The sequence below is a fragment of the Microtus pennsylvanicus genome, chromosome 10 (assembly GCF_037038515.1).
Source record: "Microtus pennsylvanicus isolate mMicPen1 chromosome 10, mMicPen1.hap1, whole genome shotgun sequence".
NCBI classification, from domain to species: Eukaryota; Metazoa; Chordata; class Mammalia; order Rodentia; family Cricetidae; genus Microtus; species Microtus pennsylvanicus.
This window is the reverse complement of record NC_134588.1, coordinates 43,723,503-43,736,073: the sequence shown is the minus strand read 5'-3', so window position 1 is coordinate 43,736,073 and position 12,571 is coordinate 43,723,503. Positions and strand designations below refer to the sequence as shown.

Sequence of the window (12,571 nt, the reverse complement as noted above, 5' to 3'; positions counted from 1 at the left end):
TGAAGATTTGTCCAGTTCCACTGACCTAACTCTTGGTGCTCAATTCAAAGTCAGTCTAACATCAGGTCCTGTGTTGTGAGTCAGATTCTAAACTGTGTGCCTGATTTAAGACAAAAAGACAAAAACCCTCAGCTCTCCCTCGGAGCTGTCCAACATCTGCTTTGACTGCCTTCTGAACCCAAAAGCCTGAAGCTTGAGCTAGGAAAACTTTCACTTGAAACTTGAGTGATCACTGTAAGAGAAGTCCATTTTAAAAAGGATTAAATTTGAGAGTGATTAAGCCAAGGATCCTTACTGTTCTCTCTCAGTGTTTAGACTCTAGCTTTTTTCTGGAGGAAGGTAATTTTAGAAGTATAAATAGAAAAAGAAAGAAAGAAAGCTACTCCTGCCTAGACATAACAAATACGTTCTGTGCAGAAACCGCTATCCCCAGCTTTTGGAATCTTGCTATCTAGGAATGATCATTTTAGTTTCTATATTCCAATTGTCTTATGTCATAGGCATGTAAATCTGATTCTGTTTGAGCTTTTAAAATGAGGAATATTTTGTCCGACAACTAGTTTCTTTTTCTGTTGTCTGATTCCATGTCATTAGAACCACCTCACATCAATGGATCTGAAGGACCTGGAGAGGTATCAGTAATTGTGAATGACCCACTTGAGCTGACCTGCATGGCTTCTGGAATCCCTGCTCCTAAAATCTCCTGGATGAAAGATGGCCGGCCTTTTGTACAGACAGATCAAGTACAGATTCTGGAAGGAGGGGCCATCCTTCGAGTATCCAGTGCTCAGGTAAATGTCACCATTCATATGATTATTTTATTCTCTTTACATTGTTATTCCCTAGTGCATGATAACTATTGAATAATTGCATCTGTGCCTCTGAATACATCAGTGATTTTTGCCAAGGGTAGATGGCCTCTATAATAGCCATGACTGGGGAAATGAGTAGGAGGATGATGAAGAATCTAATACAATGTTTTGAAGAAAGCGAGATTCCTTCTCATTAACTTGAGCATATTTTCAGAGCTCCATTGTTAGTATGTTTTCTGAAGCTCTTACCTCTTTCTATGTAGTTCTTTACTAAGCAGAAGAAAGCAATCCAACATATAATATATGAGATTTCAGACTATACTTTTCATCCCCAAAAGGAACTAACCAACATGGAAGGCTGGAGAAACGGTGTTTTAAATCACAATCTTTCAGTAAAATTCAATGGTTCTTCTGGTTTATGTTTAAAAAACTGATCAGAAATATGAACATATTAAAGACTATTCTGTGATATATTGTAACATTTTTCATATTAATAATAAAGGTGAACTTTATATCATAAAGATTCTTCATCAGAGCCCTAATGCCTTCACTTGTAAACTTCAGATAAAATAACAATGAAATGAATAATGACAATAATGATGATGGTGATAAAATCAATTTTATATTTTGGGGAGTTCAAAGGCAGGGAACATAATATGTTTGGGTTGGTGCCATAGAAATACATTACATAACAACTAAAATTAGGAGCTCACCAAGGCCAGCTGTGACTGAAAAAGCATGGGATAAAACTGGACTCTCTGAACATGGCGAACAATGAGAGCTGATGAGACGCCAAGGACAATGGCAAGGGGTTTTGATCCTACGTAATGTGCTGGCTTTGTGGGAGCCTAGCCAGTTTGGATGTTCACCTTCCTAGATATGGACGGAGGAGGGAGGACCTAGGACTTACCACAGGGCAGGGAACCCTGACTGCTCTTTGGACTGGAGAGGGAGGGGGAAAGGAGTGGGGGGAGGGGGAGAAGGGTGGGAGGAGGGGGAGAAGGGTAGGAGGAGGGGGAGGGAAATGGGAGGCTGGGAGGAGGTGGAAATTTGGTTTTTTTTCTCATTTTCTCAATAAAAAAAAAGATTTTAAAAAAATAAGGAAAAAATTAAAATTCTGGCTACTGTTATAATCATCATTCTATATGACTTAAAATAATAAATTACTTCTCTTTTTCACTTTGAAAAAAGGGAGAGGGGAAGCGAACTGGATGAAGAGGGAAATAAAGATGTGTTTTCCACTCTGTATTATGTTAGACTTGGGGCTCTGTCATACTCTTCACACTTCCAACCACTCTGGGAGGGAAAGTCTTCATTTCCAACGTGTAATCTTGACAGAGGCACAGCAACTGACCGTAGTGAGTAACGGAGCCAGTAGACAGCACAATTCATCGTCAGTGTCCTCTGGAGCATATCCCTTCTTCTCCTTTCATTCCAAACATAGCAGAAACCCAGAAAGGTCTGGTTAAACCTTCAAACCATACACTGAAACAAAGCCCTCCAAGAACTTCCCCTCTGCCTCAAGGAAATAAAACTTCTTGCAAGATCCCACTAGATGTGAGACAAACAACCCCTGGGAACAGCATTGAGATGGGACGTGAAACAAGACCGAGCCTCAAGCTTGCCCTGCTTCCGCTGTTCCTGTTGTGTTGTCTTGGCATTTTGTACATAGTAATATGGGAAATCTTTGTGATTTTATAGTTCTGAATTTTGTCTTTATATGTACTTCTAGGCTATGTATCATTATGCCTAGCACTTAATAGCTGCTTAGCAAATTCTGCTTTGAATGGTAATAGACATTACTTTCCTATATTATCTTCCATCATTAAGTCTGTGGCTTGGTCCAAGACGAAAGATGCCCATCCTATAATCAACTGCATTTATCCAACGTTGTCACTATGCTTTCTTCTTCTGAAGTCTAGCACATGCCAACAAAGTTTCCAATGCATCTTCTTACCATATTTCAAACCTGTTATCAGAGAAGCACACTTTAACCTGTAAATACAGATAGTGACTCCAGGGAAACAGATGGAAGCAAGTTGTTGGGAAGTATTTCCTGTTGGAAGCAAAGTTTGAGTAGGCCCTAGTGACACTTCCAATTTGACAAACTGAAGACAAGCGAAAGGAGTTTTATCCATCTAGAATGAATAAGCGTTGACATTGACAGAGAAGAGCTAAAGGATTTAAAGAGATGATCAAAAAATTAAGTTCTCTAGAAAACGATTTGTGTGTGTGTGTGCACATAGTGTGTGCAGTGCTTCTCTCTGTGTGTAACGCATGCGTGGGACTGTGTAGAGCATGTAGAGGCCTATGTCAGATGTTAGATGTGTTCCTCTTGCACTGTCAACATTAGTGACAGGAGACGGCTCTGTTATGGAGCTGTGGGCTTGCCTTTTCAGCGAGGGTGGCTGACCAGAGGACTCTTTTTTTTGTTTGTTTGTTTGTTTTTTGTTTTTTGGGGGGTTTTTTTGGTTTTTTTTTATTGATAAAAGAAGAATAAAGAAAAAAAACAAATTTCCACCTCCTCCCAGCCTCCCGTTTCCCTCCCCCTCCTCCCACTCTTCTCCCCCTCCTCCCACTCTTCTCCCCCTCCCCCCACCCCTCTCCCCTTCCCCCCACTCCTCTCCCCCTCTCTCTCCAGTCCAAAGAGCAGTCAGGGTTCCCTGCCCTGTGGTAAGTCCTAGGTCCTCCCTCCTCCGTCCATATCTAGGAAGGTGAACATCCAAACTGGCTAGGCTCCCACCAAGCCAGCACATTGCGTAGGATCAAAACCCCGTGCCATTGTCCTTGGCGTCTCATCAGCCCTCATTGTTCGTCATGTTCAGAGAGTCCAGTTTTATCCCATGCTTTTTTGGTAATAGTACAGCTGGCCTTGGTGAGCTCCCAGTAGATCAGCTCCAGTGTCTCAGTGGGTGGGTGCACCCCTCGTGGTCCTGACTTCTTTGCTCATGTTCTCCCTCCTTCTGCTCCTCATTGGGACCTTGGGAGCTCAGTCCATTGCTCCAGTGTGGGTCTCTGTCTCTATCTCCATCCATCGCCAGATGAAAGTTCTAGGATGATATGCAAGATATTCGTCAGTATTGCGCTAGGATAGGGTCATTTCAGGTTCCCTATCCTCAGCTGCCCAAGGAACTAACTGGGGACCTCAGCTTGGGCACCTGGGAGCCCCTCTAGGGTCAATTCTCCTGCCCACCCTAGAGTGGGTCCCTTCACTAAGAATTGTGGTTCCGTGCTCCCCTATCCAACCTTCCTTTATCCTGATCCTCCTGTTTCCCCAAGTCCCCCCTCCTTCCCTTCTACCTTTTCTCTCCCCACCTCCCCTTACCCCCATCCCACCCCACCCCCAAGATCCCACTTTTCTCCCCGGCAATTTTGTCTACTTCCCTTATCCAAGAGGATAACTATATGTTTTTCCTTGTGTTCACCTTCTTACTTAGCTTCTTTAGGTTCGCCAATTGTAGACTCCTGTGACCCCTATTTATGGCTAGAAACCAATTATGAGTGAGTACATCCCATGTTCTTCTTTTTGGGTCTGGGATACCTCACTCAGGATAGTGTTTTCTATTTCCATCCATTTGCATGCAAAATTCGAAAAGTCATTGTTTTTTACCGCGGCGTAGTACTCTAGTGTGTATATATTCCATACTTTCTTCATCCATTCTTCCATTGAAGGGCATCTAGGTTGTTTCCAGGTTCTGGCTATTACAAATAATACTGCTATGAACATAGTTGAACAAATGCTTTGGACATGTGATAGAGCATCTCTTGGGTAAATTCCCAAGAGTGGTATTGCTGGATCCAGGGGTAGGTTGATCCCGAATTTCCTGAGAAACCGAAACACTGACTTCCACAGTGGTTGCACAAGATTGCATTCCCACCAGCAATGGATGAGGGTACCCCTTCCTCCACAGCCTCTCCAGCAAAGGCTATCCTTGGTGTTTTTGACTTTAGCCATTCTGACAGGTGTAAGATGGTATCTCAAAGTTGTTTTGATTTGCATTTCCCTGATTGCTAAGGAAGTTGAGCACGACCTTAAGTATCTTTTGGCCATTTGAACTTCTTCTGTTGAGAATTCTCTGTTCAGTTCAGTGCCCCATTTTTTAATTGGGTTAATTAGCATTTTAAAGTCTAGTTTCTTGAGTTCTCTATATATTTTGGAGATCAGACCTTTGTCTGTTGCGGGGTTGGTGAAGATCTTCTCCCAGTCAGTAGGTTGCCTTTGTGTCTTAGTGACAGTGTCCTTTGCTTTACAGAAGCTTCTCAGTTTTAGTAGGTCCCATTTATTCAATGTTGCCCTTAATGCCTGTGCTTCTGGGGTTATACCTAAGAAGCGATCACCTGTGCCCATCTGATGTAGGGTATTTCCCACTTTCTCTTCTATCAGGTTCAGTGTTTTCGGGCTGATAATGAGGTCTTTAATCCATTTGGACTTGAGTTTTGTGGTTATCAAAAACCTCCCTACCAAAAAAAGCCCAGGACCAGATGGTTTCAATGCGGAATTCTACCAGAACTTCCAAGAAGACCTAATACCTATACTCCTTAATGTATTTCACAATATAGAAACAGAAGGGTCATTACCAAATTCCTTTTATGAAGCTACAGTTACTCTGATACCAAAACCACACAAAGACTCAACAAGTAAAGAGAATTACAGGCCGATCTCACTCATGAATATCGATGCAAAAATCCTCAACAAAATACTGGCAAACCGAATCCAAGAACACATCCGAAAAATTATCCATTATGATCAAGTAGGCTTCATTCCTGAGATGCAGGGCTGGTTCAACATACGAAAATCTATCAATGTAATCCAGCATATAAATAAACTGAAAGAAAAAAACCATATGATCATTTCATTAGATGCTGAAAAAGCATTCAACAAAATTCAACATCCATTTATGTTAAAAGTCTCAGAGGACTCTTGAGATCCTCATAGCTCAGCTCCCCACTGCTAGGTTACAGGCACATGCAGCCCCGTGTGGCTCTTTAAATAGCTTCTGGGATTTGAGCTCAGCCCTCATGCTGCCTAGCTAGCACTCTTCCACACTGAGCGCTCTCTCTCTCTCTCTCTCTCTCTCTCTCTCTCTCTCTCTCTCTCTCTCTCTCTCTCTCTCTCTCTCTCAGACAACCATTTTCTACTTCTTAATCAAAGGCTTATGTGAACTTTTGTCTAAAGTATTTTTAACCGTTTTTCACTCTAGTCTTAAACTTTTTCAAAGGAATGTGTACAACCTAACAAAAAATCTTTTGCATAACCTATAAAGTCAGTTTTGAGTATAAGAATTTTTTAATGCCAGTATTCTGAGAATGTTTAAATAGTAAAATAAGTGAGATGGCTAGGGCTTTCTTACATTATAAAATGTGGTTTTGGTAATAATAAGGTAACCTGTTTACCAGAACAATATCTCCAGATATGGTGTCCACATAATGCCATACAGATGAAAAACAACCTCCAACATAAAACATTCATGAAGATTTTAAAATAATTGCTTTGAGTTTTAGTCAAGTAGATTCTGCTGTCAAACGACATTCTATCACCATATATCTCAGTGACAGTCAAGATGTGATATTAATTTGTTTGGTTTAGTTATCTGGTGTTTTTTTAATCAGCTGCTTTTATAAATACACTACATTTCCTTCCAAAAGAGTGTAATTGAAGTTTATGATCTGCAGCTTGAACCTGTGAATGTTTATTTCCTCAGAATTAATATTAAACATCTGATCTACCATATTTGGCACTAGATCTTTTATAAACACACATAGACATACACAGACATATAATTATGTATGCCTTCTTGATATTTTTGTATCAGTTTCTAAAATTCCTTTAAACGTGGTTGTATACATAACATATATGTCAGCCAATGTGCAGTATCAAGACATTAAGCATAATGAGAACTTTTGTTCTTTCTTTTGTACTTCCTCATGTTATTTTGCCTTTATTGGTGCGGTCCCATCACCAACACTAGCATGTTAATCCTGTATGATTTCTTTGTCTGGGTTTTGTAGGTGGAGGATACAGGAAGATATACGTGTCTGGCCTCCAGCCCTGCAGGGGATGACGATAAAGAGTATCTAGTGAGAGTACATGGTGAGTGTCATGATTTATGTTTGACCCACACACAAACCTACTTAGAAACGATATTAGAAACGATCAGGCCATTTCACAGCACATCATATGTCTATAAATTGAGAAGTATATATTTTTATAAATTTTATTGTTGATAACTTATGTACTCTTTGGGTATAGTTCAGTGAGGTTTTTTGTTATTTGTCTTGTTTTCAAACAAAAACATTCAAATTTGTTATTTTAAAAATAAAAGAATATGAATTACAGTAAAGAAGAGAATAAAAATAATTCTTAATTTCACCACACAATGATGCAATGCTTTTCAAGTGAACATTTCATTGCAAAAAATGTGATGATAGCTAGACATAGTAGCACATAGCGTCTAGGAAAGTTATTGTGGGAAGATTGCTTAAGTCTAGAGTTTATAATTGACTGTGGATATAGAAAGGTCCTAAATATCAAAAATAAAAAAGTAATAATAGAGAGCACAGAATTTAATTTGCTTTATATCTCACTTAATGGTTTGATGAACATCCTTATGTTAATATAGTTTATAAGATCAATTTTAGGATTGCATGTCTCCCTATATCTTCTTCCCTATTGGAGGATATTTAGGTGGTTTCTGCCTTTTTAGACATATTTTGAAATTTTTCTGTAATACACTTATTTGTTTACCCGTGCACTCATGAATACATATACACTTTTGAGGATTTTGGAAATCTCTAGAAAGTTTGCATTAACTAGACCCTTTTGAATATTACTTTTATATATAAATTTAAATCATTCGTCATGGGGAGGATTGTTTGAAGACTAAACAGATCTTTAATTTTCAGAACCTAAATGACTAGGAATGCAGATTATCTGGAAAGTGTCCCTGCTATTCCTATTCAAAATTTAGACCTACCTAAATAAATTATAAATATGATTTACTAAGAAATATGTCTGTACAAATCAATAAAAATAGATAGATTTCTTTATATCATGTGGATAGTTCCTGATTGGGTAATTTTTAATACTCAGGTATTTTCCAGTATTGATGCTGGCTGAAGGACTCCTGTGTGCTTCCCTTATCACCTGTCAGTCAAATGGTGATAATGATATGTTATCCTATTATCCGTGTGATTGTTGGAAAGATTCTATTCTTTAATTGACAACAGTGCTAAATAATAATGATCCAGTTTGCTTGTTATCTGCACCATAAATTGAATGACTAACAGTTGAAGTTCATGCCTATTATCGTATAGGAAACCTAACTGTTGTTGGACACTGACAGATCATTTACCCCAGCTTATCAAATGCCCTGATATTCTGTTCCCATGCTTAGTGCCTCCCAATATTGCTGGAATGGATGAGCCCCAGGACTTCACTGTGCTAAGGAACAGACAGGTAACATTGGAGTGCAAATCGGATGCAGTACCTCCACCTGTGATCACGTGGCTCAAAAATGGGGAGCGGTTACAGGTAAGCCTTCTGCTTGACTCCACAGATCATTTGTAAAAGGCCAAAACAGATGAGGAGCCTTTGCTGAGTACCCAAACTCCAGTCATTCCCTACACTTAGGTGATGCCTACCGCCAATAGAGCATCAGGTCAGGATTCTCACCAGCCGTTTGCAGCCAAATGAAAGCAGTCTCTGAAGGCTTTGTTTGTCCTAATTCTGGTAGTCACTACCTACCAGGAAAAGATTTAAAGAGGACTGAGAAGGGCTTGATTTGAATCATCCACCTTGTCTTGAATTTCCTTGTTGAATGGAATTGGAGGCACTGTACTCTTGACTTAACCAGAATCATTGAAACAGAGAAAGGGGTCTTAACTATTACAAAAGCAAAACTAGTCAGATGGCAGGTCTCGGGTTTGTTCTGGTGATTTTTGCTGTTATAAAATAATACTTGGGGTTTGGAGAGATGACACAGTATTCAGGAGTGCTTGCTGTTCCCTCAGAAGACCTGAGTTCAGCTCCTAGTACCTTACGACCATCTGTAACCCAAGCTCCAGAGATCCAGTAATCCCTCCTGGCCTCCACAAGCAACCTCACACACTTGCACATAGTACATACACCCCCTTACACACACACACACACACACACACACACACACACACACACCAAAAAACTTTAAAATAAACAATGTTTTATTTTATTTTGCTAACATTTTGATGATGTGTTTTACTTTCTGAATCCAGGCAACACCTCGAGTAAGAATCCTGTCTGGAGGGAGATACTTGCAAATTAATAATGCAGACCTGGGAGACACAGCCAACTATACCTGTGTTGCCAGCAACATCGCAGGAAAGACTACAAGAGAATTTATCCTCACTGTAAATAGTAAGGAAAATGGCTCTTCCACAGTTTGATTGTTTCACCAACACTATTAGAATAGATGATAATGTTTTTCAGGAGCTTATTAAGTGGGTCCTTGTGGTCATGGTATTTACTTGGACATTCTTAGATTGATATTAGACCTATATTGCAAATTAATTCAACTCCAAAATGTAGATCTAGAGGTATATTTTAATATCATAGAGAATACCACACACACACACACATGCACACACACACGCACACAGGTACACATAGATACCTCACAGACACACACACACACATGCACACAGGTCCACCTACATACCCCACAGACACACACACACACACACACACATGCACATACATGCGCACAGGTCCACATACATACCCCACAGACACACACACACACATGCATGCAAACACGTGCACACACAGAATTATTAGCAGATCCAGCTGAGAGGAAACTATCGCACTGCCTCTGTGCATGACAAATGGCCCATCATTTAGTTTGCCTTGATTGGTGGTGACTTGATAGCACACTGTACGTATGCACAGTGTCACAGTTTTCTCAAACACCACCATACTACTGTGGTTTTCTTAAATACGCACATCTAGGTGCCAGAACTTGCCAGTGTTCAGGAAGATATGTCGATTTCTCTCCATAACAGTCCCTTTGGATTTTAACACAAGAAATTTTACAACATACTGGATGACCCACACAGCTAATATCTCTAATACTAAAATTAAAGTTCAGGCTGTGTATTCCCACATGAGCTCTCTGATTAATAAAACGCCTGTTCTGGGACTTGCATGATTAACCACAGATGTGCTTTTCATTAAAACAGCCCACTTTCTGTTCTTTATTTAAAGCGAAGCTGTTCCAGCATTAACATTCTTTGACCATTATTTGGCTAAAGAGAAATAAGAAATATCAACTTTAATTTGCATCAGACCGAAGCTGAATTTTACTCACGCCTCTCTCACAGAGAGCCAGATTTAACATACGGTCTTGGGGATTTAAATTCTCCCCATTTAGTCTTTATTTTCAAATGCAGGCTGTCTTGAGTAAGACTTCAAGAGTTAGGCTTTAATTCTATTTATTCTAACCTAGATTAGTGTAGACAAAGCTAATCACTTCACCTAAAGTTCTCCTTACATCTCCAGATTCTTAGTGAAGGCAGTGTTATTTGTTTTAACTAGACTCGTGTTTGTTTCTTGTTCAGTTCCTCCAAGCATCACTGGTGGTCCCCAGAATCTTGTCACTCTCTTAAATAAGTCAGTTGTGCTGGAATGCTACGCTGAAGGTGTGCCAACCCCAAGGATAACATGGAGAAAGGATGGGGCTGTGCTAGCTGGGAGCCACTCAAGGTAACATTGTTAAAGAGGGAAGATAATACTGTAATGAGAAATCAAAGTGTGAGTCTTCAAATATTTTTTTCTAAAGCATGATTTTGTTCTTGCTGTGTTTAGAATTAATATTTTCATTCTACAATGGGAATCAAAATTTAGTATTTCACAAGCCCAATTCCCATGATAATAATAATCCATCAGGACCACAGGCTGCCGCTGCTGCTGCACACCTTCACTGCATCCCAGCCCTCCTCCAAGGGCCCTGTGAATGTCACCTGAAACAGAAAGACTCACAGTAGATTTTGTCAAGTCTGTAATGTTTATCTGAGTCACAGTGTAAATCATTGAAAAGGATGGATTCAGAAGGAAGTATCTGTAATCTTTTTTATAGATACTCCATCTTGGAAAGTGGATTTCTTCATATTCAGACAACACACGTCACAGATACTGGTCGGTATTTGTGTATGGCAACCAATGTGGCTGGAACAGACCGGAGGCGAATAGATTTACAAGTCCATGGTAAATATACATTTACAAAAACCTCCAGGCTTTCTGTCAAGTGACTTTTGTTGCTGTTGTTGTTTTGTTTTGTTTTTTGTTTGTTTGCTGTAATAAAAACGAATGCACTCGTGAAGACCTGCACCTCATAGTCTAAGTAAGCATATTCCACTGCAATATGAACAAGGCAAGACCCACAATACCTCTTTACTATGGGTTAAATGACCATTGTGCAGTTTGTGACACTTGGTTGTGGCTTAGTTATATGGCAAGTTACAAAAGACAAATTTCAGGTCATCAGAAATACTGCATGTAACTTCCTAGTTGCTCACTATGCTTCCCTCTAATGTTTTAGTTCCTCCTTCTATTGCTCCGGGTCCTACCAATGTAACAGTAACCGTGAATGTCCAAACTACTCTGGCTTGTGAAGCTACTGGGATACCAAAACCATCAATCAACTGGAGAAAAAATGGGCAGCTTCTTAATGTGGATCAAAATCAAAATTCATACAGGTATGAATAATTCATTTATTTTAAATGTTTTAATTCCAGCTGACATGAGACTATTCAAAGACTATTCTGTCTCAAAAAACCGAAAGAAAGAAAAGAAAAAGAAATATCCAAACTGACATTTAGAAACATCTTTTTAAAATAACCAACATTTTAACCCCATCAGTGGGGCAGTAAATATATAAAGAATGAAGGATTAGCCAGTAGGTAGAAAATATTTCCCTTAATATAGAATTTAATTTTCAACCTATCTTTTTTTAATAAAAGGTGCAAGTTTTCTATACACACGCCCTGTGAGGCTGTTGGTGAGGTCTATAGGCGTGTTCATCCAGTGATTGTTTAGCACCCTCTACAATTTTATATTGGCAATGGATAGAAACATTTTTTGCATAAAAGACAAACTATTCTGTGAAAGTCAAAATAAAAAGTTTTAGTTGCAAAATAAAAAAGAAAATTTTATGCCTTGAACTTTAATGTAGATATTTAGCTGATTGGATAAGGGGAAGCAAACAGCATTTTCTCCGGGGCCCACACTCTTCCAGCTTTTCCTCCAGACCTTACAATACAGCAGTGTATGGCTATTAAATGGTAGACTTTAAGTCACTGGGAATTTCTGATGGTTTAAGAGAACAATATCCCTTTACCAGCTAATGGTTAGTTACTCCATCAATTGATCTGCCAGAGCACTAACACCAAACGCTGCCATAGTGATACCTTGACAAGAAGTGATTTTGATTTAGGAGGAAATATGAAACCAAGAGTAATTCCTCTGAACATCTATCAGCTTTGCCCTTCTCATCCTTTTCATTTTTTGACTTTGGACTCAGTCTACCTTGTGTGGAAAATGTACAGGAGGCATGTCAAATATACTTCCATTAAACCAAACTCCCTTCTTTTTCCATTTCAAGTGTGCGTGTATACATGTGCATAAACGTGTACATATGTATTTACATGTATAAGAGTGCATGTGGGGGTGTCCCAGGTCTGCCTAAGCTGATGTCAGCAATTCTCCTCTTATTCACAGTCTCGGGATC

General features: G+C 39.4%; 1 protein-coding gene across 2 annotated transcripts in view; it reads left to right on the top strand.

The window, feature by feature from the left end:
- Positions 1 to 12,571, top strand: part of Hmcn1 (hemicentin 1) — a 452,651-nt gene that overhangs the window by 369,617 nt on the left and 70,463 nt on the right. For both annotated transcript variants that reach the window (XM_075988199.1, XM_075988198.1), the window contains 7 exons: positions 595 to 791; positions 6,822 to 6,903; positions 8,207 to 8,343; positions 9,063 to 9,204; positions 10,404 to 10,548; positions 10,922 to 11,049; positions 11,384 to 11,540. In XM_075988199.1, coding sequence (XP_075844314.1) covers positions 595 to 791; positions 6,822 to 6,903; positions 8,207 to 8,343; positions 9,063 to 9,204; positions 10,404 to 10,548; positions 10,922 to 11,049; positions 11,384 to 11,540 — 988 coding nt within the window. The remainder of the gene's footprint in view (positions 1 to 594; positions 792 to 6,821; positions 6,904 to 8,206; positions 8,344 to 9,062; positions 9,205 to 10,403; positions 10,549 to 10,921; positions 11,050 to 11,383; positions 11,541 to 12,571) is intronic.